This window comes from Seriola aureovittata, chromosome 20 (genome assembly GCF_021018895.1).
Source record: "Seriola aureovittata isolate HTS-2021-v1 ecotype China chromosome 20, ASM2101889v1, whole genome shotgun sequence".
In the NCBI taxonomy this organism is placed as follows: domain Eukaryota; kingdom Metazoa; phylum Chordata; class Actinopteri; order Carangiformes; family Carangidae; genus Seriola; species Seriola aureovittata.
This window is the reverse complement of record NC_079383.1, coordinates 21507380-21532120: the sequence shown is the minus strand read 5'-3', so window position 1 is coordinate 21532120 and position 24741 is coordinate 21507380. Positions and strand designations below refer to the sequence as shown.

Genomic DNA, 24741 nt, shown 5'->3' with positions numbered 1-24741 from the left:
TGGAATTTGAACCTCTCCTTTAACTTTTATTTTCCCTTTTTCTTTAGTTCATAATATTGTTTCAAACATTATTTTGTTTGTGCATCTTTTATGTATTATTATTATTTATCACATTCATTGTCACTTCCTGACATATCATTATTATTATTATTATTATTATAATTGAAAATGACGAAGAAGAGAGAACGAGACAGACTGTAAAATCTCTCCCTGAAGAGCTGATCACTGTAACAAAAGCAGAAGTGAGGAAGACGACAAGGTGAAAAGGAATAACCACGATGTCTCCAATCTGATGTTTGTTTTTATGTTTAGTCACATTCTGAGGCAGAATGCCAAAAATAAACTCTGTGAACAGTTACCAGTTAAGAAAGCATCATTATGGAGATACACTCATCAGTTTTCAGTCGTTATAATACATGTCTGTAGTTAAGGTTTGGATGGATTACTAATTACTGGACAATTATCTTATTATTGCAATGGAGAGGAACCTGTGACTTCACTGGTCTGATACATTTCAGTGTGAAACAGCATCTCCCTCTCTCTTTATGTGAATGTGTTGTTTTCTCACAGGCAATAATATAGGTTTGCCCTGCTGTGATGAAGGCAGCTTTGAAGCAGAGGGGACAGTCGTGAAGTGCTTTGAACAGGAAAAAAGAATCGACTGTAATCATCATTACTTCATGTAAGTACATCATGATTTAAACACGCCCACACACAAATACTAAATGTGAATAAAATCTTTCTATGATCACTTAACCTCACTGCTCACATCACACTAACCCTGCACACGGACATCTTGGAAATGATTAATGTTTGATTCCCAAATCTTAAGATATTGATAAGAACAACAGAGGAAGATGACACTGTACTCTGATCCAAAATGGCACCATGGGACATTAGTTTAATCAGAGGCTCTTTCTGTCGTCTGTTTCCTGTTTTCCAGGATTAAAACCGAGGATCAAAAATTGCATTGCATCAACCCAGATTCAGAATGGCTCAAAGAGCTAAAGGTGAGAATCAGCCTTCAACACGTCTGCAGCCTTGCTAACAGAGCCGTGCTAACAGAGCCGTGCTAACAGAGCCGTGCTAACAGAGCCGTTAGCATCAGCACACTAACATGCTGATGCTCTGCAAATAACAACAAACCAAATTAACAAGTGTGCAGTAACTTTCATTTACTTTTATTTTTTTTGCCTTTCTCTTTTCAATTTTCCACCACAGAAAAAAATGGACTGTGGGCCTGCTGTTACCCCTTCAAAATTCAGATTTAAATTCCTGGATGAAGACGATGAAGACTTTGAAGAATAAACATAAATGTTGCAGCAAAGCAGCTTCTCTCAACATTTTCTGATTTATTATCTGCTCCGTTCATGAAAGTGTCTTTCTATTCTACTAAATGTTTGATGCAATTTTACTAAAAATAATTTTTGTGGCATTATTTTCTAAAAACGACTGTAACAGAAACAAAAGAGAGTTGAGAATCAAAAATAAATCATGTCAAAAGGATTTAAACTGCAGCTGACTTGTGTTTTTTATTTATTCCTTATTAACTGATTATTTCTTTGATTATTTGATAAATTATTGAGTCTATAGAGAAAAATGTTTCGTTTCCAAACTGCAAAGATATTCAGTCAATGACATGAAAATCATCACATTGGAGAAACTGTCACCAAAGAAGATTTGGTATTTTTGTTTAAAATGATTAAGTGGTTTTTGAAACAGTTGCTGATTAACCACAACACACATAATCATTATTGGTTTAATTGGCTTTGTTTTTCTTCTCCCACCAGTCTTAAACACACCTATCTGCAAATTTAAAACATACAAGAAATTTATGTTAAATATAAGACAATATGGGGGGGGGGGGGGGGGGGGGGGGGGGGGCTGAGATGTTGAAAGAGGGAAGGTACAAACACAAACTGTTGCCACACACCGTTGGGAACACACCTCTCTCTAACATATCAGAACGTTTAGGTGGAGTGTCCACATAAAGAAAAAGGGACTGTTATCACACTGTTGAAGAAGAGGAGGAAGAGGAAGAAGAGGAAGAAGAGGAAGAACCCTGGTGCCGACCAACCTGAACAAGTTGCACAACCTCTTGGACGTGTGTCACTCTGAGTGTCAGTTTATCTGCAAAAGCACCGTCATCCCCTCAGAAGAATTCATTTAAAGCTACAAAACGTCTACATGACACCGGCGGTTCCTCTTTTCCTGCGTGAAGCTTCGGTATATAAGATCACTCCTCAGTGGATCGCTCATCGTCTGACTGCGGCGAGTCGAGTTAGTTAGTAACTGAACGACGAAGCAGATCCAGAGTCAGTTTTTGTGCCGTGCAGAGACTGAAGATGATGACCAACCGCTGGATTCCTCTGGTCGCCCTGGGCATCGTGATGCTCTTCTCTGCATCTGAAGGTACGCCGCCTCTTCGTCGCATCCTTCTTCTTCTTATGTGAAATACTCTGAGCCGCATAGAACAGGAAACTATTAATAGTCAACAGAGTACGAGTAAACTGCCCCACACAAGAAGTAATTTAACTATTTATCTAATAAGTTGGATAACTAAATATTACATAAGACATATAAGAGTCTTAATTCAGTCTGAACTTCTCCTTTAACTTTTATTTTCCTTTTTTCTTTAATTCATAATATTGTTTCAAACATATTGTTGCATGATTTTTTAAAATTATTTTGTTTGTGCATCTTTTATGTTAACATTATTATTATTTATCACATTTATTGTCACTTCCTGACATATCATTATTATTATTATTATTATAATTGAAAAAGACGAAGAAGACAGAACGAGACAGACTGTAAAATGTCTCCCTGAAGAGCTGATCACTGTAACAAAAGCAGAAGTGAGGAAGACGACAAGACGCAAAAGGAATAACCAGGATGTCTCTTAATGTGAATGTGTTGTTCTCTCACAGGCCTTTTTATGGAATCAGGCTGCTGTATGGGCGGCCGCCTCAAGATAAAGGGGACAGTCGTGAAGTGCCTTGAACAGGCAAAAAGATACGACTGTAATCATCATTACTTTGTGTAAGTACATCATGATTTAAACACGTCCACACACAAATACTAAATGTGAATAAAATCTTTCTATGATCACTTAACCTCACTACTCACATCACACTAACCCTGCACACGGACATCTTGGACATGATTAATGTTTGATTCCCAAATCTTAAGATCTTGATAAGAACAACAGAGGAAAATGACACTGTACTCTGATCCAAAATGGCACCATGGGACATTAGTTTAATCAGAGGCTCTTTCTGTCGTCTGTTTCCTGTTTTCCAGGATTAAAACCGAGGAATATGACCTGCAATGCATCAAACCACATTCAAAATGGCTCCAAGAGCTAAAGGTGAGAATCAGCCTTCAACACGTCTGCAGCCTTGCTAACAGAGCCGTGCTAACAGAGCCGTGCTAACAGAGCTATGCTAACAGAGCTATGCTAACAGCGCCGTGCTAACAGAGCCGTGCTAACAGAGCCATGCTAATAGAGCTATGCTAACAGAGCCGTGCTAACAGAGCTGTTAGCATCAGCACACTGATGCTCTGCAAATAACAACAAACCAAATTAACAAGTGTGCAGTAACTTTCATTTACTTTTCTTTTTTTTGCCTTTCTCTTTTCAATTTTTCCACCACAGACTAAAATGGACTGTGGGCCTGCTTTTACCCCTTCAAAATTCAGATTTAAATTCCTGGATGAAGACGATGAAGACTTTGAAGACTTTGAAGAATAAACATAAAACGTTGCAGCAAAGCAGCTTCTCTCAACATTTTCTGATTTATTATCTGCTCCGTTCATGAAAGTGTCTTTCTATTCTACTAAATGTTTGATGCAATTTTACTAAAAATAATTTTTGTGGTATTATTTTCTAAAAACGACTGTAACAGAAACAAAAGAGAGTTGAGAATCAAAAATAAATCATGTCAAAAGGATTTAAACTGCAGCTGACTTGTGTTTTTTATTTATTCCTTATTAACTGATTATTTCTTTGATTAATTGATAAATTATTGAGTCTATAGAGAAAAATGTTTTGTGTCCAAATTGCAAAGATATTCAGTCAATGACATGAAAATCATCACATTGGAGAAACTGTCACCAAAGAAGATTTGGTATTTTTGTTTAAAATGATTAAGTGGTTATTGAAACAGTTGCTGATTAACTTTCTGCTGATCCACTGATCAATTAATCGACTAATCACCGCATCACTAGAGCTCGCTACATTTTGGTTTGGAGGTTACAATCAGTGAAGCGTAAATGTCAGGTGACAGTAAAACCACAGAAACAGCAGCCTCACCAGCAACAGACGTTCTTCCGTTGCACAAAGCAGTTTAGTTCTTGACTATCTTAAGCCTGACTGTGGGTACAATGAATTCTGGGTAAATTAACACTTTTTTTCCCCCCTAAAATAATTTTAAAAAAAGTTTGTTTTTTGGAAGAATTCAACAGTTACAGCGACGTTTTACTTGAAGAGTGAAACAATAAAAAGAAAAATGTAATTTGGTCTAAAAACTCTTCCCCTTCTCAAACCAAATATACGAGCCACGTTTTCCTGTTTGTTGTTATTGGGTGCTACAGGTCAGGCTGGGACGGAGGCATAAAAATTAAAATAAATAAATAAAATACATAATAATAATATCATATAACCACAGAAACACACGTCTTGTACACGAGCAGGCCTGAAACCAACACGTTTTGTCTCATTTAAACCCAACTCTTCACAGATCTGAGTAAAAGGTATCGGTGCAAGTTAACTGTATTTATTGGGATACAAACTGTATAAAAGAAAGAAAAGACAATGTGCTGTTATTGTGGGCTGGTTATTATGGTGCCTGAGACTCTTTCTAACCTTTATCACTGAAGAGACTCATCAAAGTCACAGTTATATTTGCCACATACCTGATAATAGAATATGTAGAGCTGCACTAAAAGCTGAACTGGATCCAGAGTCGCTTTTAAAACATGTTTTTCTTTGATCTTCATTAGTTCACCTTCAGTACATTTATTTTTCGTGTTCTGATTCCAGTTTGTTTCATCTATTTAACCTTTCAATACTTCTGTGTTTGCATGCGAGATTTAAACTTTGCAACTAAGACACAACAAAAGACATTTCTATGCAAATTACTGGAGCTTGCGACGACAGTTTGAGGCGCTACTCAACGTCTTCACATTGGGTCTTTTTGCATGAACAGAATGACGAAGCTCTTTCAGGCTCATTAGATAAAAAAAAATAATAAGAATAAGATAAGAAAACTATGCAATACAATGTGAAGCAATGAAGTGCAACGATATAAATGTACATGTCATCCCAGACTGTTTATCTATGGTTGTGGTCTGGGTGGAAAGTGTCAGTTATGATGTTGATATTGAGTAAATTAACCCGATGTTTTCTCAAACTGCCACTTTTAACTGATCATCTTTATTGCCACAGAATGATTTGCCCAAACACCAATAAACTGGTTGATACTTCAAGTGAAAGTGGCATTTTACCAGGGTTTTAGAGAAGTGCCAGCAGCACACTGTCATGGTGGAACGACTGATGAAGCAACAACAATGAGTAAGAAGTTTTTTTTAATTCAAATCTTGATATTGATCTTGGTATAACCTATAATCTGCATTTAACTGAAACGGAGAAAAGACTAAAACATGTTCAGAATGTAAGAATCCAAATATAAAATATCTTGTTGGAAATAAAAGGCGAGACTACTCTTTATTTACTTATTCTATTTATTTATTTATTTAAATTTTATTATTGTATAATTGTTCCACCTCATTTGACATGACTGTTTTCCCTGTTTTTCATTTTCCATTGAAGTTTTTAACATGTTTTTATGTGAATTCTGTCTTTTCAAGTGAAGCTCTTGCTGAGTGTCATTTCTTTGTTGTAAAGCACTTTGCATACAAATAAAGTTTTATATTATCTTTGTTGTTATTATTACATACTGTACATTTAGATTCATATGAAACTGTTCACCATTTTGCATTTGAAATCGTTTTGTATGCGATCGATGACAGCTGTGACATCATGGCCTGCAGCTGCATCTATACGCCTCTTTAAGATGACATCTACACTTCTAAGCAGAAGTTTGGGCAAATTACATGTTATTTATTTTTAAATAAGTAAATATAAACCCGACAAGGAGCTGACTGACTTCTGATTTAGTTGTGTGTCCAAGCAAATTTTATTTGCCAATGATTTCATTTTTTAAGTTCATTAAATAAAAAGTTAACAGTCTGTTTTGCCAGGTTTGTAGTTACTTCTGTTTATGCCAAAAATCAACAAAATATGTAATTTAGCCAAACTTTTACTCACAGATCAATATTTCTAGATGAGAATCAACAACATCGGCAACACCTCTAAAAGAGTTCATTTTATCCCTGGAAACAGCAGCTGCATTTTGTCAACTGCTGTTCAATAATCAATATTTAACAAATCTATAAATTATGTTGCGGAAAACGACCCAAACTTTTGACGGATAACTTCCTCAGTTCAGGGATCAATATGTGGAAATTAAAAGTCCTCAGTCCTCAGGAGGATTTCTCAACGATTTTACTTCTTCTTCCTCCGAATTGCAATTTAATTGTATTATTTGTATTTTCAAAGTGTTGATTGTGTTTGTATAATGATTCTCTTTAATCCTGTGGTGCCCCTGTGGCTCTGAGGTCCGAGGCCCAGCTGTTAATAAAGCCTCGGTTTCATATGTGCACAGCAGAGTCAACCACTTGAGTTGTAGTATCATTTCCTTATACACCTTTTTTTTGTTGGTTAATTTAGCTGCAGCTTTTCTTTTCCCCACTTGATGGCGACAAAGCTGTGATAAACACTGACCTGAGTTTCAGCGGCTTCAGCGGAGAGAGTCAGTGCTGCCGAGGATCTGAACGCAGCTTCAGAAGTTCCTCCAGACCTGCGGAGAACAAAGAGTCTCAGGTAAACACAAAACACTGCAAAGATTTGACATGAAAACTGACAAAGAATTCAGGAAAACAAACAAACAAACAAATAAAAAATCCCTGTCTGACCCTCGGAAACTCGTCGTCGACACCCTGAACACGTGCAAACAGATGAACCTTTAAGTCTTAGATAAAACTTTGTCAAAATCATCACAACTTTTCTTTTATTGTTTTAAAGTTTAAAGCAGTGTTTATTTTAACCTGCAGGGGGAGACTGAGAGTCGTGAAAAAAATAAAAAAGTTAATTCCATGTTACTTCTGGATAAACTGTGTCAAGTTCCTGTTTCAGAATCCAAACATTTATAATAAATTATTGCCTGTTTTTTCTCAAACTTTGAATTTAATTTTGAAAAACGTTTGTTTGTATAAAACCTTCTTGTAATATAACCACACTCATCCCTGATCCTTTGTGTTTTTTACATTAATAGTTACAGGAATGAATGAATAAAATGAAATAGTTAAGGGCAGAATAAACACAACAGATTTCCTGATTGATGTATTAATAGCTTCTGCTCTAACTGCCTCACATCATCACATCAATCATCGGTCACTCTCATACAGGGCGTCAAAATGATTCAGCAGCCATATTAACCATATAAACCAAAAAAGTACAAATGAAACACTGACTGCTCTGTGGGGGAATTCATTCTCCCACCTCATTTTCCATATATCACTGTAGCTATAGCAACGACGTGAGTAAAATCAGTAAAAGTCATACACTATATTAAGCTACTGGACACAGCTACAGTCAAATTAAATCCAGTGTTTAGTATTTTCCTCTTTAATACTTGCTTATTTAAAATATTGCTGTTCATGATGAATTGAATTTGTCTTTGTATGAGATCGTAGCTTCATGCGTCTCCTGCACATGGTTTGTATTTGCTTTTATTTCATGATTATACAATAACTAAATAAGTACAAGTGTTTCTCTGTGTATGTGAAAGTCTTTATGGACATATAAGAAGATATTTGACACTGACAACGCGACGATTTAAATAGAAAGTAAGTGTCTAAGTGCTTGTGTATGTGTTGCTCACTAAGATTTAGCATCAGAGTTCAGCAGCTTGATGGAAGCTGGAACAAACAGTAGCTTAAATCGGGTTGATTTGCACTTTAGCACCATGAGTCTTCTTCCTGATGACAGAGGTTGGTATTCAGAGAAGAGGTCATGCTGAGTTTCATGACGACCTGCTCGTATCCTTCCTATCACCTTCATTTGTGCACACTGGCACAAACTGTCGCACTGTTGATGCTGTAACTCTGAATCTGCAGACGCCGTCTAGGATTTCCCGGTAGATAATCTGCATGACCTGGCTGCTCACTCCAAACGGCCTCAGTCTACTTCATAACAGTTGTGTATTTTTTTTTCAATGTGAAAACAAGTAATGAACTAGAATTTCCGCCTCGCACAGTGACCTTTGACCTTTGACCAATCAAAATCTAATCAGTTCATCTTTGAGTCCAAGTGAATGTTTGTAACAAATGTGAAGAAAATCCCTCGCGGTGTTGCTGAGATATCACGTTGAGGACGGACGGACGGACGGACGGACAACACCTCCGGCCGCAGCTGCTGATGGTGCAGAGACTTAAAAACCACACAAAGAAATAAAGAATATCATATAGTAAACACATAACGAGTATTTCTTGTCACTCAAACGAGAAAACCAACATGTTTTCCACATTTACACGCGGCTGCAGTCATACGTGTAGCTGTGGTGGGCTTGGATCAGGAGCAGCTGCGTCACTTCTGACTGCGAATGTCACGCAAAACAAAAGTACATGAGCTAAAAGCAAAACCAGAGATCTGCGTCTCTTTCTCTGAAGCTGCATCACGACTGAGCACTCGGCTAATGTTGTGGTTGAAGTGTTATTTTTTTCTTTCTTTCTTAATTCTGATTCTCATCATCTCACTTGTTGTCTTATCAGTGAGAAAGAGAGAGAGGAGAAGAGAAGAGAGGTGTGAACATCACAGCTGCTTCATCTCAGACCCACCATGTTATTCATAATGAGATCTGAGACTTTGTTTGTCATGAGTTTATCACCCTGAAAATAAATAGAGGACGTAAATCCACTGTGCTCTTGTACTTGTACTCTTACTTACTCTTGTATTAATTTCAGTCAAACTGTAAAAGGTCATATCTCTGCTGACTTGAGTTACATTAGTGTAGTTTACTTATTTCTCACTATCCTGTTGATTCAACTCGTGTAATGTGAGTAATGTTTTTGCCTGACGAAGGTATAAAACTAAGTTCATGTAAATAAACTGGAATTGTAACTTTGTGTTCCTGGAGTTTTATATTCGGGATAAGTGGTTGGAATTTCCCAGCTTGCTCTTGGGTAATGTGTTTACAGGCATACATTGAGTGGATTTTGTTCTGCACGGTGACTGATATTACTGTTATTGACAATTACTCTACTTTGTTTTTACTAGCTTTAAAAAGCAAGTTAAACCATGAGTGAAGGCGCACTTCCTCTTAATGTGAGAAATCACTATAGCTTATAATAAAATTACTTTATAGAAATTAGAAATTGGCTTGTTTCATTGGATACTTCCTTTAGTTAATTAATACACTGGTCTTTACTTAAAATAATCCTGTGAATCCATCGATCTTTGTTGTGCTTATTCGATTTATCCGAGGTTCAGTTTCCTAAACACAACTTTCCACACAAGTCACACTAACTTGTTTTACTTACGTTGCTACCACTTAAGAGCAAGTTAACTTTAGCTGCTATTTTTTTTGTTGCACAATTACATTTTCAGTAAAACTAACACATGGATATGAAGTCACCGTAACTGAAACTAATAGTTATATTTACTTAATTTTTTTTTGAGGCAATCGTTTCCCTAGAATTTCTTTTTCTTAAGTAAGATCAACTGCTTTGGTCGAACTGTAGTCGAAGTTTGCTCATTTGTCATATGCGAGCTTGTATATCTTCACACCCGTTTCCATAACAACTGAGAAAGCTCCACCCCCTGATGAAGACTGTGTCACAGTTCAGGAGATCGTTCGTCCCCATTGCCGTCAGGCTGTACAACGCCTCCGCCAAAGGAAGTGGACTAATCTAATTATTATTGTTTATTATTTATTATCAACTATTATTAATATTATTATTATTACTGATGAGTTACTGGATGAATTTCCCCTAGGGGATAAATAAAGTTTAGATATATCTTTATGGCTGGGAACTCAGGAAAAGGTTGAATGGGCCTTGAGTCGGGATTGTTCATATAATTTTATTTAACTAGCACATTGTCCTTCACTGTACTGTATAAACAAAGTTATATACCATCTAGTACAGTGTTTTATCTGAGTATAGTTTTACATTCAGTGAAATAAAGACAGACAACATGCAGTGGGCTGTTTTCATAGTTCAACCTGCTGCACACACGTTGTTTCGTTCACTTTCTAACACACTGTTTGCAACAGAGATGCAATGACCATGACGAAGCATCTGGTCTTCTCTGGTGAATACTGAAGCATTTTAAACTGGAAGTATTAGTCAGACACAGAACGCTGATAGCAACACTAACCTCGGTGAAACAGGGGGATGATTAGTGTGGCACATGACCCAGTCATCCCTTCTGAAACTCTCTGATTTGGCGTAATTACTTCCCTTTTCTGGCCCTTCTGTGGCAACTTGAAGCAGTCAATGAAGGGAGGGTAGGAAGTAATAGATGGCTTGCAAGGAAATACAGTCCTTCCTGGCATGTGGAAACAATGAAGTCACAAAATTTCCAGCCTGAAATAACATCACTTCAAAACCTTCCTATGTGGTATCTATAGGTATCATAAATATTCAACAGGTGTAATTAAAGCGCCTCTGAAAAGATATATCTCACTTTATAACAAAATAAAGATGCAAGATGCAGAAATACTTTGTGGTTGTGTCTCCGGAGGAACTTTAAACCACTAAACCATTTTTCTCAAACTGAACTCAACTTCTCCATAAGATAAAACTAATTTCTCCACCATGTCTGTCGCTACCATGTGACCATGACTGGAAGTGACGGCTCGAACGCGGATATAAGTTGATAGACTCGCCTTCACCACAGCCGTCTGGTAAAGAGGTCGTCACATAGAGGTTGTCTTCACATGTAGAATGTAAACGCCCACCTATATGCATGTTGATCTCACCTTCCTTTTTTAATATTAGCAGCAACTTGGTCTCAAACCGAACGGGGAAAACCTACCAACAAACTACCACAATCGGGTTTTATGACTGTGGTTTGCAGCTCTGATGATCTCAGCTTAAGCTGTCCGTATGTCAGAGTTATTCATTACAGTAAAAATGCATTTCTTCTTCTTCTAAAATACTCATCAGCTGCAATCGAATCAGAAAATAACGGTGATTCATGATCAATCTCCTGGATTATCTGTGTGTTAAAGAACATTTTCTGTGTTGCTCAGCGGACATTAATCACTGTGGACATCCTGACATATAATGTCACCCATGACAACAGAGTCAACCCTGCTCCGTCTCTCAACTTAGGACTTCCCCCAGTGTTGCAGTAAAAGTCGCCCTCGGCAGCTTTGTGCATGAAGAGCTCTTGAAAGGAAAATCTAATGTCGTGTAGTTGCGTTGCTTCAAACTCACGCTTGATATTTCCAGTGTATTAGTTCCTTCACACTCACAAACACGGCAACATGCGGTGGAGTAACTGCCCACATGATCACCTCAAAAAAATTCAAAAAAGTTCTCACTTCTCCCCCGCTACCGTCGCCATCTTGGCGACATAACACGGCGTATTTTTTTTTTAAACTTGATAAAATGGCGACAGAGCAGGAACGGAGGACGGCGGCATGATTTCCATGTCTGTGGCACACAGAAAAAGAAAACATTATTTTCCAAGTGAAGTGAGCAAAACAGCCAGCAGATACTTTCATGAGAATCGCCGCCACATGTCGTGGTCCTCATTAGTGCGAAACGGCACCAACCTGTCGAAATTCAGTCGAAATTCAGTCGAAATTCAGTCGAAATTCAGCGAGTCTGTTGTGACCACGGTGGACTACATGTGTGTGCACTGACTGAAGTATTTGAGACATTTAGGATGACTCCTTGCGGTATGAAATGATCCTTTGTGACACACGACCTCTGGTTCACTGTGGTTCACCAGGGATCCCACAATCATCCGCAGATTTCTTTTCCAGCCCCGTGACGAGCCTCCGCCAGGGAAGCCACACAATCTGATACAGCAACACTCATCGCCTCTGTGAACTCCTCTCAACACCAACGTTTTTGCTTCCAGGAAAATGTACAAAAAAAACAAAAAACCTTCATTGTTTGTGGAGATAAGCCAATGACAGGAAGTTGCCGCCGGCTGGATAATCTCGCTGCCAGACCACATCGTATACTTATATTGTTATGGGGAGATTTTCGAACAGGCCACAAGTTGTAAAATGTTACAACCACTGTTGTAACGTTTACCACAATGCTGTTATTATTAAACAAGAGAACCGCATGTTGGGAATCCATCATCCACTGTGGTATTTTCACATGAAGGGCCCATCGTCATTTCTGTGTACGAGACGGCAAGTGGGAACATTACTGGTGGCTGATAAGACAGGAAATTGAGTGTAGACTGTATGATATGTGCAACATGCTTTGCATTGCTTCCTCTTTTGTTCTCACAAACTCATCAGATCAATCTAACCCTAAACAATGTTTCATGCCCAGTTTATCTCATAACGATGCAAATTCACTCAGATCATCAGGAATATGGTTAAAAATACTAAATATAAATGTAAAATCGGTTCAGGTGCAGGATAAACCTGCTCCCTTTGACAGTTGGACTCACTTCGGCATCTGAAAGTGTTTCCAGACAGAGACAGACCTTCACTCAGCACAGATTAAATAAGGAAAGAAGAAGGGGAAGTGGTAAATACAGCAAAATAAACACATTTCACACTGCTTGTGATCTTTCTTTCAGATGTTTCATTCAGATGTTTCATTCAGAAAAAGGCGTCTAGGTAAGAACAAGCAAAACAAACAAGAAACAACAGGTGTATATCTTTGCTGTTGCTACGCTGCAGGGACTATTTCTTATCTACAAAATACATGACTGGACTTTTGAAGCTGTGTCAAAGAAAGGTTTCACATTCCTTTCATGCTGCTCATGTCATGAACTGAATGAGAGATACAGCTAGAAAAGCCACAGTCATTCTTATATTGACGCAAGTACACAACATTTTAAAAGGTCAACACTTAAAAAATGCAGCTCCTCCTCTGTTATCTGTGTTGTTTACACAATACAAACATTTCTGGGATGAATTTGGTTGAGTCGGGGGATTGAGAAATAAAAATGAGGTTCTATTTTTCTTCCACGAATTTGTTGGTTTTTTTTAGAGGGGAAAGTCTAAGTGAGAAACTGTCTATTCTGCATGTAAAGCCCTGGTGAGAGAGACGCTGTGTGATGCAAGTGAGAAGGAGAAGTTAGCTAAAAGGAAAATAGGAAGGAAGTTTGATTAATTTCAGCCTTCTGATCATCAACAACAACCCGAGTGATAGCTACTTGGGAATTTAATTCTCTTGTGGCAACTTTTTCCATCTGCTCGACTTCAAATGAAACTGCAAAACCAATGTTCTTCACCTGCCGCGTTTCCATTCACCTGCTTTATGCTCAACTAAAAAAAATAAATTCATTGAGTAACGGAAACATGTAAATTTTGGAAAAAAAAGAAGTGGTTTTTTGCAAAGCGATTATTTCGCAAACGTGAAATGGAGGTCACATGGCTTCCAGTGGTCACATGACGTCGACGAACATCGGAGACTATTATCTCCCAAAGAATGCTGGAAATCTGTCGCCATGTTTAATTAGAACGATATCACAAGAGGAAACGCAGACCGTTTTGCAGATAGTTGTATCTTTACGGTGGTTAAGCACCTGAGACAAACATGAACCTGAAACTTTACAATTTTATACCAGAAATCATTATTTGTAAGAGCGACACCCACCGTCTTACACAAGGAGATGATGATGAATGTTTCCTCGAAATATCTTTTATGAAACTGATAATTTATGACTAACCCTTGACCATAAATCACCAAACAAGGTCTGGACAGTGGGAGGAATGCTTTGGCGCCACTGTGGCTGCTCAGACACACTACCCCCTTCCTCTTCTTCTACCCCAAATACAAGTGAAATATTAAAGCACATTTGAGGATATATATGTCCGGCAGTCGCTTGGATCAAACTGGGCTCAAACGGCAGCATTGCTTCTGGCACGGCTTAACATTTGCCTTTGGACTCTTAAGTTTAGTTTTCCTACAAAAACAGTTGTGAGCTCACAGATGCTTTTACTTTCACAATTAGATTTTACAAGAAAACAATAAACTGAAAGTCTGCGGAGTGAAGATAGTTCTGCTTTTGCCATGATGCAATTCCTAGTTATTTCCTGCCTCCTCCGTTTAGTCTTTGTGTAAACGAGGGGCATTTCCCCGTCGGGCTCCGGTGCGTTCTGGATGCCAAAGTCTGGGGCTCTCACACACACACACACACACACACACACACACACAGCAGAGTATGTGGGTGTCGGCTTTATTTGGGTCTGTTTGCATTCACTGCTCTGTTTAATAGTTTGACACCTTGTGCAGGCGTCTGCGCTGATTTCTGTTTCAGTTTTGTTCATCTCACCGACACCAACCAACCAAAGGCGTCTGTTGGAGAAAGGTGCACACGCCGTACAGTGAATAGATGAGGACGGACTTTTAAGCGTCTATTTATAGATGATCAGCGGCGTGTCAGTCCACCTGTGCAGCGTCGCACTGACTGCTGGCAGTATCAGCTTTTAAGAAGGAATGACTGTGTTCTCTCTCTCTATCTGTTGCGTACAGTCAAGGAACAGCAACTAACAGCTCTGCTCGTTCGCCCACAAAGTCTCTGTATCACTGGCGAATGCACAACACTTAGTTACCGCTTTAGTACAACAAATAGCAGCTACGTCACTATTTTAGACGCAGAAAAAAAGGAAAACAGCACAAGCCACAGTGGCCGGGACGAGCTGCTGGATTGTCTCACAGATCATTTCTGATGTGCATCAACGCAGGAAGAACAAAGGCCAGGTTATAGATGAAAAGAGATTTGACTTTAACTCTTGCCCCTTGTCTTGTCGTCTGTGCACAACTGGTCAGAGACTGCGTGACGTTGCGATGTGGATGTGAAAGTCGGGTTCTCAGTTTCGGAAAGTTACAGACAAAATTGTCTGATGCAACGAGAGAGGGGAGAGAAAGTTTTTCAAGTTATCTGACCATCAAACGAGCGCGTCTGATGAAGCACACAGGTGCCACGAGAGACTGGTGAATCCTGACGAGTTGATCATGTGACACGCTTAAAGACGCCGATGGCAGGTAGATGCTAATTCTGACGGATCAGGTCATTTAAAGACTTTTGACTCTGAGCTCTGAGGCATTAATACAGATTCTGTTTCTAATTCTCACCTGGACTCTTTGAAACATCTGTTATATATCCCTGTAACCTGTATATATACACACACATATACTGTATATCTCCACAGAAAACTTCACATGTTGTCATATACTCTTTTACAGTTACTTAGTTAAATGCATTATTGTGGGATAAAAGTTCTTTTTTGCAAACATAAAGTAACTCTAATAAAATTATCATTGTAACTTCAACTCCATCCAATTCTTTGTTGAGTGATAAGTGAAATTCAAGCTGTGGTAACATGATGAAACTCGTCCGATGACTCAATATCGCTCCGTGTATAAGAAACACCAACATCGTTTTATAGCAGACTTCCCAGCATGCATTGTTCCAGAATGAAAACACTGTTTTAAAGTTTGAATAAGAGATTCGTGATGAAAACTTGATACGTGTTGAATTAAGTCGCGGTTGTTTGCTCTCGTGACTCGTGAAAACAGTGTAAACCACGATGAAGACCAGCATCAAACCCAGTCCTCACACCTCCTCGTCTTTGCACCGACTCTGGTACAAACTGTTCTTCGTGTTAAACGACAAACCGACTCTTACATCTTTAACGCAGCAGGAAAACTTGTTCTTAGTTGAACCAGTTTGAAATGATACTTAACCTTAATTTAAAGTCAAATCAAAGTTAAAAAAAAACAAAAACAGTCCAAACAACTTAATTTTCACGTGTAATAAACTTTACATCTTGTGTTTATGCTGCCAGATAATCAATTCTACTTCTGAGTGTGGAGGAGAAGCTCATTCACACAATTTCACTGGTTCTCATAACTCAAAAAGTCAGTGCACGCTGGTCGTTACCCTCTGTGACCTTTGCACTACAGGACAATTTGCCTTATGAACATCACTACATGTTATAAAGGATAACACAGTCATTTTGTGTGTGTGCCCCCCCCACCCCCACCCCCCACCTGCCCCGACCCCCCCACCTGCCCCGACCCCGGTGCTGTGCAGTATGTTGCATATGGGTGGGAGGTCATGCTGTGACATGTCTGTGTGTCACTGGGCTGGAGCGTTTTGCTATAACATGTCCTGCCCACAGCGATTGCTAAATTCTTTCTGACATAAATGCCAAAGACTTCCTTAAAATGAGTTTCACCCTGAATAAAAATAATTTTTAAAATTTATTCTTACAGAGAAAAAGAAAAAAAAGCATCCATTGTTGAAAGCTTCATTTTGCTTCACATGAGGCAGATTTACACTAAACTGTGTGCAGTTTGTATCTGGTGGCTGATTTATAACTTAATTGATAAATTATTCTTTGTGAATTCTTTAATAAACATACTGATAAAGACAAGTGGTGACATGATCTTGACCTCGGACCCCTGAGCTCTTCCTAGTACCCCAGATAATGAGGAAAAACCGTGACTTAATTTTCCAAACGAAACACTATGATGAAAGTGCTTCCTGTTGGTGAGCTGTCGGTCACTTCATGGAAATCCCCCCCCTGTTAAAGAATGGGTCGTTCAGTTGCAAAGATAGGATGGAAAAAGAAGAAAAAAAAAAGGGAAGAAAATAGGAAGGATGATGACTAATCCGACACGTCACTTCTGCTTTTTCAGGCCTTAAGTATCCGAAGCCTTCGGAGGTTTGGCAGTTCAGCGAGCATCTCTGGAGAGGACAGCAGAAGACAGACCAACAGAAGTCACTCAGTTTTCATCAGTCTAAGCTCTTATTTATCATCCTTTTTTCAAAATGGTCAACTGTGGAAGTCTGCTCAAATTTGCGCTGGTCGCAATTGTCCTCGTGGCTCGCTCTGACTCTGGATCAGCACAAGGTACAAGTTTTTAACAGATGGTTTTTTTTCCCTCCAGTTTAAAGACTTTTTTATGACTTTTTTATTAATTAACTCTCTTTTTTGTTTGTTTCTCCACCTGTAGAGAAGCTGGCGTCCTGCTGTAAGTCAGTCACCAAGAACAAGATAAATGAAACAATCACGGGATACATGATCCAGAGACCTAACCCACCATGCGTCGCAGCCGTGATGTAAGTACGACGCGGCACGCTGCGCTTTCATCGTTTAGCACCTCTGAAACCGAATCAAGCTGATTATACAAATATATGAATTCATTTATTGGGCTTTTAAAAGTCAAGTACTCATGTTGTGTTTCATTCTTGCAGCTTTCAGACAAAGTCGGGTCTGTTCTGCATTAACGGGACCGCTCGCTGGGTTCGGGGGAAGATTATTGAGTTGAAGTGAGTTTCCTGTCACCGTTCACATTTTCACACGCTCACGATTTCTACGCTCATTCGTTTCGGTCACTTCTTCAACCTTGAGGTCTCACGTGTCTCTTTTATCATCTTTTCTCGCAGGCGAGCAAAGGCCCTGTCCACCACGGCCTCCCTGACTGACGTCTCCCGCCTCTCCACCGCCTCCCGCCTCTCCAACGCCTCCCCGACTGACGTCTCCCGCCTCTCCAACGCCTCCCCGACTGACGTCTCCCTCCTCTCCCTCATCACATCCACCGCCTCCCCTCCTTCACCCTCCACTTCACAGGGGGACAGCGAGTAAACCTGCAACATCTCCACCTCGCCCCCGAATCATGGCAAGAGAACGAATGATTGCGATCACACAGACACAAACGAGATGTCTGAAGAAGCACTTGATGAATAGGATTCTGTTAAATTATTAATTTATGTTGAATAGCTAGTTATATGAAAATATTTATTAGTTTAATTTAATCGACCAGCACTGATAGAAAGTATTCATGTATTTATTACAAAGTTTATCTACAAATGTGTGAAACATTATGAAAAGTGTCATGTTAAAAGTGTTAAAACTCATTCATTTGTGAAATTGTAATGAGTTATTTATTTACCGGTACTTGAAAGTTGAAAACATTGGTAAGAAATAAAAGTTGCACCTATAATCTCACATCCAGTGTGTCTCTGTTTGTTTGTGTATCTGCATCTTATCTGACTTCCTCCTGTAACATTATTATCTGCAGGAGCAAGAAGCTTTAAAAGGGTTTTATCCAGCGAGGGTTTGAACATATGAAACATACCATGTGGCTGCTGCGGTTAACGGTTGGAACATTAGCTTACCCGCACCGGCAGTTCTGATGTGTCGGTGCAGAGGAAGGACAAAAAAAAAAAAGGCATCTTTAATCTTATCGTCAGAATCTCTGCATTCGGTTTCCATTTCTGTCCCATGTTCAAACTCATCAGCAGTTTGCCTTCCCCCCCGTCCCACACACACACACACACACACACACACACACACACACACACACAGATGTGGTCGGGTATAAATGAGTGCATGCCAAATGAAAATGCCAACTTCTGCCACCTCAGTAAGACTTCCTTTGTGTTTCTCTACAGTCTGTGCAACAATCCAGGTCAGATAAGATGATTCAGACTGGGTGTGTAGTGTTGGTCCCGTCTTTATTTTGCTCACATATCAGTTTAATACAAGTGAGACCGTCTCACAAAAATAAAGACTGACTCATTTTAAGCCTGAATAAATTAAGTCACCTGACCCCCAGGCTAACGGTGACGATCAATGACAGCCGATCTGACCGGGAGCATGCAACAACAAAAACGAGGGAAAACGTGGCTCATATATGTGGTTTCCCTCACATTGTTAAATTACCTTATAACTGCTGAGGGTGAACGGAGTCGAGCGGTTTGGAATCGGACCCTCAGTCGGCCATTTTTTTTTTTTTTTGCTCTGTGCAACAGATGAATTCAGACTCTGAAGTCTGGTTGTTATATTTACAGCACAGTCAAAATAAGCCTGTGTGAAACCGGCTCCAGGTTGTTATCAATGACAGTATCTTGCAAAACACTGATTTAAACACAGATTATAAACGTAGTAAATCAGGCTACGGGTAGTTCCTGTGCGGCTGACGCTCTTCAACGATGTTAACTGGGGACACCGTGCCCAACAATGAAACCGACAATTTGACTTGCACATCCACTTCACTGTGTGTGTGTGTGTGTGTGTGTGTGTGTGTGTAGAGGACCAAACAAGCAGTTTCAGTCAACTACTCCTGGCACTTTTCACGTGCAACCCCATGCCTGAGACTGTCAGTCAATCTCCATTCATAAATAATATAAATCGTAACATGCTTTCCAGAAAAAAAAAAAAAAAAGTACACAAATGTAAATAACAGAAAACATAGGAGGATAAAATTAAAGAATATATTAAATGCAAATTTTCAGTATAATTCATCGCCCCAGTTTCAAGCATAAAGCTCAGGCCTTGAAGACACAATGATCTACACATTCAACCCACCTCTCCTTTTCAAGAGGAAGCAGCTATGTAGACATTTTCCTGTTGCACTTGTGTTGTTTGCGGTTGGTAAACCACACTGAAAACATGTTTTAACACTCAATTTCTGCTCAGTAACGGAGGACGTGATGAGCGACCCCAAGGAAGCACTTGTTCTGTAATTTCAAGGAAGTTAAAGTAATAAATGGGCCTGACGATGCCTTTAGTCCATTGTCATGTTCATAATTGTGTCTTGTTTATATGTTTACATGTTTCTGTATACAGTATATTTAATATGCTTTCCTTGTGTTTTTTACTTATTTTATACATTTTTTCTGTTTAAATGTGCTTTAGAAATAAAGCTGATTTGACTTAAGTTGACTTGATTATGACTGAAAAGTTCAGTAACAAACTGACCATACCACATTTACTTTGCCGCGATGTTTCCAACAGCAGAAAAAAAATTCAATCTTCCTTTGTCTTTCAAATTTCTATTTTTATCGGAATAACTGAGAATTTTCTCTGTCTCCGCCTCTGTTTCATCGTTATATCATCATACTACCCCTGAAGTCATCAGTGTCCTCCTACACCAGCCCTCTCTGTATGACATACAAAACTGACATCTGTTCTCTGAGTCAAAGCTGAAGAATCTCTTTTCTGTGTACCGTAAATTACATGATTCCTGAAGCCCTTTATGAACCAGGAAGTGGAAGTGGGGGGCGCGTGTGTGGTCGCCACCCACCAAAACAGGCACAGATTTTTCCTCTTTTATGTCTCTGAAGTTTAACCATTGTTACACTTTTGATACCCGCTACTGTGCGACTACAACTTGCCACTTGTTCACACTCACACACGGATGGGCGTTGAGCTACTGTGCAAGGTGCTGGCCTAACCACCGACAGCCCCCGGGGTTTCAGTGTGCTTCATGCTGCCCATAAAGTTGGAATAATTTTGTTTTCAGACACAATCCTCTGTTTATTCCTATTTAAATGCATCTGTAATCACTTTTGACCAGGTGCAATGATTACATTATGTGTCCCCCGATTACCCAGGTGAAATGAAATAAATCACATTGTCACAATCATTTAATGGGAAGAGGTAAAAAATATTTTATTCCAACTTTATGAGCAACAGTGTGTATGTGTCTCGATTCTTGCTCATCAGGAAAACACCTTGGGGGAGGCGTTGGATCGGACTCAGATTCACATCGCAGCTGGACAACAAGTCCAGACTCGCAGCGTGAATCATACAGAGGTGACTTCACAGACCAGGAGTCCTGAAGCAGATGGTCTGGCCCGCACACAGCCCTGATCTCAACATCATGGAGTCGGTCTGGGATCATATGAAGAGACAGAAGACACTGAGGCGGCCTGAATCCACAGAGGAACAAGATGCTGGGACAACACAGGAGAATTGTCCATCTGTGTCCTGTTGCCTCCTGTCACTGGAACTCTCTACTAAACCGTCTAGAAAAATATGTGAACATGTGTGTTTAGGTTTAAAATAAATTCTCAGTTCTCGTAGTATTTGGTGAGAAACTGTGCTGTTTCACTACAGTGATGACTCACGTCCCAGCGTGTGAAAGGTCAAAATATCTATTAATTTCATTCATACAGCTGATTTTATTTGCAGCAGTATGATTAGTCTGACAGGGAGAAGTGAGACTGCCGCATCAGCAAAAGTTGCTGCAGCTTATATCTCTTAGTGTGTGGCCATGCAGATAGTTTCAGTTTGATGTGCCACAGTTTTGAGATGTGAATGAATAATATCTCTGCTGCCATCCCAGAGCAGCAGCAGTGAGTAAAAGCTGAATTCAGAGTCAGCTGGGATGTTGTTTACAGGCAGAAGCGGTCACTGTGCTGAAAGTTTTAATGCCTGGGTGTGTGCAAAGATCAGCACGAGCTCCATTCATTTCCTTCAGTGCAGACTCTGTCAAAGATAATCAAATGTGCTGAATAGAAAAGAAGGCTCCTTTAAATCGTGAAAAGCGGGTTTGCCGGTGTGAACCAAACACAGAGGCTGTACAGGGAGGTAGTCATGAAACAGGCATCCTACCCTCTTCTCTGACTACAAACCTCTGCCATCAGGAAGAAGACTCACGGTGCCAAAGTGCAAATCAAAACACCTCAAGCTACTGTTTGTTCCAGCCTCCATCAAGCTGCTGAACTTACTTGTCTTTACTTATACATGTAAATGCATAAGAAACATTTAGGCCTGAGGGTCAAATTAAGGAGCTTTAAGTGGATTTTAACCAGGTTCCCACAAACTTTAACATCAAATTCAAGACTTTCAAAGAATATCAAGGACCCATGGGAATCCTGTTTTAAGATGTTTATCAGTTGAATATTTCACAGAGCTGCAAAATAATTAATTTAAACTTATATATAAGTAATAATAACTTCCAGTGGAGCAGTGAATAATTACGGGCCATGACTACGCAAAACACCACGCTGTGCATCATGTTCACACTTACATACACTTATACAAAATACGCTGTGTGTGTGTGTGTGTGGTTGTGTGTGTGTGTGTGTGTGTGTGTGTGTGTGTGTGTGTGTGGTTGTGTGTGTGTGTGTGTGCGTGTGCGTGTGTGTGTGCATGCAAACGTGTCAGGTTGTTTCCAAGAAAGATGTTAGTTAGATGTTGGTGGTTTAAATTTGCACAGGGGGTAGAAAAGACTGTCTGATGAAGGGCGGAGGTGTGATAGTACCATAACCACACACACACACACACACACACACACAGTTTATACATATGCATTTAATACATATGGAAACACGTCATCAGTACTGCCCACAGCCAAACACACCCCCAAGATTATCTTGATGCACTTACCGATAAATATCCAAACGTCAATCAGCTTCTGCAGTTGCAGCCTTGATCAATCAGTCAACCAGTCAACCAGCGAGTCCATTGTTCAAAATGTCCATGAGGATCCTGTCCGTCGCTCTCCTCCTCCTCCTCCCCCTGTGTCTGTGTACACCAGGTAAGCACCAAAGAATTACCACAACACATTATACTGAGCCGATGTTTTGATTTCTAACCTCAAACGGATCATATGACATCTTCTTTTTTATCACTGTAGTATATATTCACTACATATCACATATTTATCCACTGGAAGAAACATTAAAAACTGTATATGTGCATTATTTTGAAAGACAGTGGTGCTGATCTCTGGAGGATATCACTGCAGTAATTCTACACTTTGTTAAGCATTTAATTATAGTTGTAAAAAGCAACATTTAGTTTATAAGACTATGATAAAATGATTAAAAAACGTTTTTATATACACAATGCATCAAAAACTGTGGGAAACAAAGCAAAATTAATCATAAAAAGGCTTTTACATTTGACTTTTTAATTCAAATTTCCTGTGTTGTTATATTCCTGTTTTTGCTTTAAAATCAACAGCTTCCATTTTTTGATCACTTTAATTTAAAGTTGTCTCTCTCTTGAATTAAAATATGTGTAACCAGTGTGACAGCTACAAGTGGAATAGAGCCCAGAGAGCAGCAGCAGGACCTCTGACTGGTGACGGCTGAGGAGGCCTCGTTCCTGCAGCACAGCATGCTGGTCTAATGCCACACTGCTTACACTTTCTGTATTCAAACCCCCCCCCCCCCCCCCCCCCCCCCCTCTCAGGGTCGAGGTTCCCACACCGAGGACGAGTCCCTCTGTGCTGCACTGAGGTCTCCTCTACTGATCTCAGTGCAGATGTATCTGGGACGCCCACCACACAACACGCCCACGGACCATGTGTGAAGGCGTTGATGTAAGTGTAAACATAGTCTCTTGAATACTTACTTACACACACACACACACACACACACACACACACACACACACACAAAATAATAATCATTTTCATCACTGTTTCTTTTTTCTTCTAGTTTCCGCACAAGCAAGGGAAAAGTCTGTGTTGACCCTGACGCTAAATGGACCAAGAAATGTGAGTTACTCATAATAACAGGCACAAACACTCACACAGACATGAGGGCTGTCACTGGACACAAATCAATAAATAGTCCTTCTATAAAAAAAAATTTTAAATTTACCAGGTAAACCGCAGCAGTGTTTCTGCCTTTCTTTGTTAACGCGAAAACAGAGGAAACTAGTGAGACATACAGACACCAAAACGCTGCTTTTGAAAATACGGCCTTAAAGTAACCTCACCACGAGAAAGATCTGACGTCAGCTCGCCGCTCAAGTGAAGCCCCGGAGGCACCGAACCATGTCGACTGTACGACATAGTTTAGGATAAAGCAATAAGGGAAGCATTCAAATAATGACAATCTAGTTTAGTTTTCTTTTTAGTTAATTTATTTATTTGATTGGGACGATGAAATCTAACAGTTTCAAAACAGGGTGAAACTAATGCGTCACACAAAGAGTTCATGGGTATTGCTAATTCTCGACTCCTGTCCAGGTTGGGCTTTTGCATGTCTCATAGACAAATGAATTACTTGTTCATTTAAATTTAGTCGATGATTTTGTTTTTGAGAATGTGGTGTGTTCACAGAAGCACTGATCTGTCTCTCTCTGTCTCTGCCCTCTAGTCCTGTGAAGCACCACCACCTGTCTGAGCATTATATTCTCCTGCTGCTGTTCAAGGACCTCCACACACACACACACACACATACACACACACACACACACACAGTATATTCAGTCATATTTTCTACAGTAACAATCCCCATACAGTCACATGCCTTTGTTAACTGAGCTAAAACATATACAGTATATATGTGTATATGTGCATAAAGTGTATTATCAACTAATAAATGCATGTTTCATGGTTATTTACTGAAGTTATTTTAATTTCTGATGACTAGCTTTTGAAATGAATTCTGTGTCACACTGAATAAAGATGGCACAATTGATGTGACAGTGGAGTTAGTAAAGGTCTTCCTGTGGGTGTCAGCTGAGAATGAAAACCCACTGCAGACTAAATTAAGTGTGATAAAGTTATTTAATTTCTTTAGGGAACCCTCTTTGACAACTGTCAATTCAACTGCAGAACAACTTGAATATTTGTACTGAGCTTGCCAGAGGAGATGGGAATACACTGACACTGGCAACTTGTATAAACTCGAATTTTCAACTGGATATTAGTGTC

The 24741-nt window shown here is 39.5% G+C and overlaps 1 protein-coding gene and 1 long non-coding RNA gene across 2 annotated transcripts; one reads left to right on the top strand and one right to left on the bottom strand.

Moving 5' to 3' along the window:
• Positions 1 to 2380: 2380 nt before the first annotated feature.
• LOC130161654 (uncharacterized) lies at positions 2381 to 22542 on the bottom strand. The gene is made up of 3 exons (XR_008826185.1): positions 22458 to 22542; positions 6848 to 6923; positions 2381 to 2459 (listed from the first exon to the last, which is right to left on the bottom strand). It is a non-coding gene; the product is annotated as an uncharacterized LOC130161654 (long non-coding RNA).
• Positions 22462 to 24424, top strand: ccl34b.4 (chemokine (C-C motif) ligand 34b, duplicate 4). Its single transcript, XM_056365059.1, has 4 exons — positions 22462 to 22608; positions 23268 to 23397; positions 23516 to 23574; positions 24182 to 24424. Exons 1-4 carry the CDS (start codon positions 22545 to 22547, stop codon positions 24187 to 24189), a joined length of 261 nt encoding a protein of 86 aa, XP_056221034.1. The 5' UTR covers positions 22462 to 22544; the 3' UTR covers positions 24190 to 24424.
• Positions 24425 to 24741: the final 317 nt, after the last annotated feature.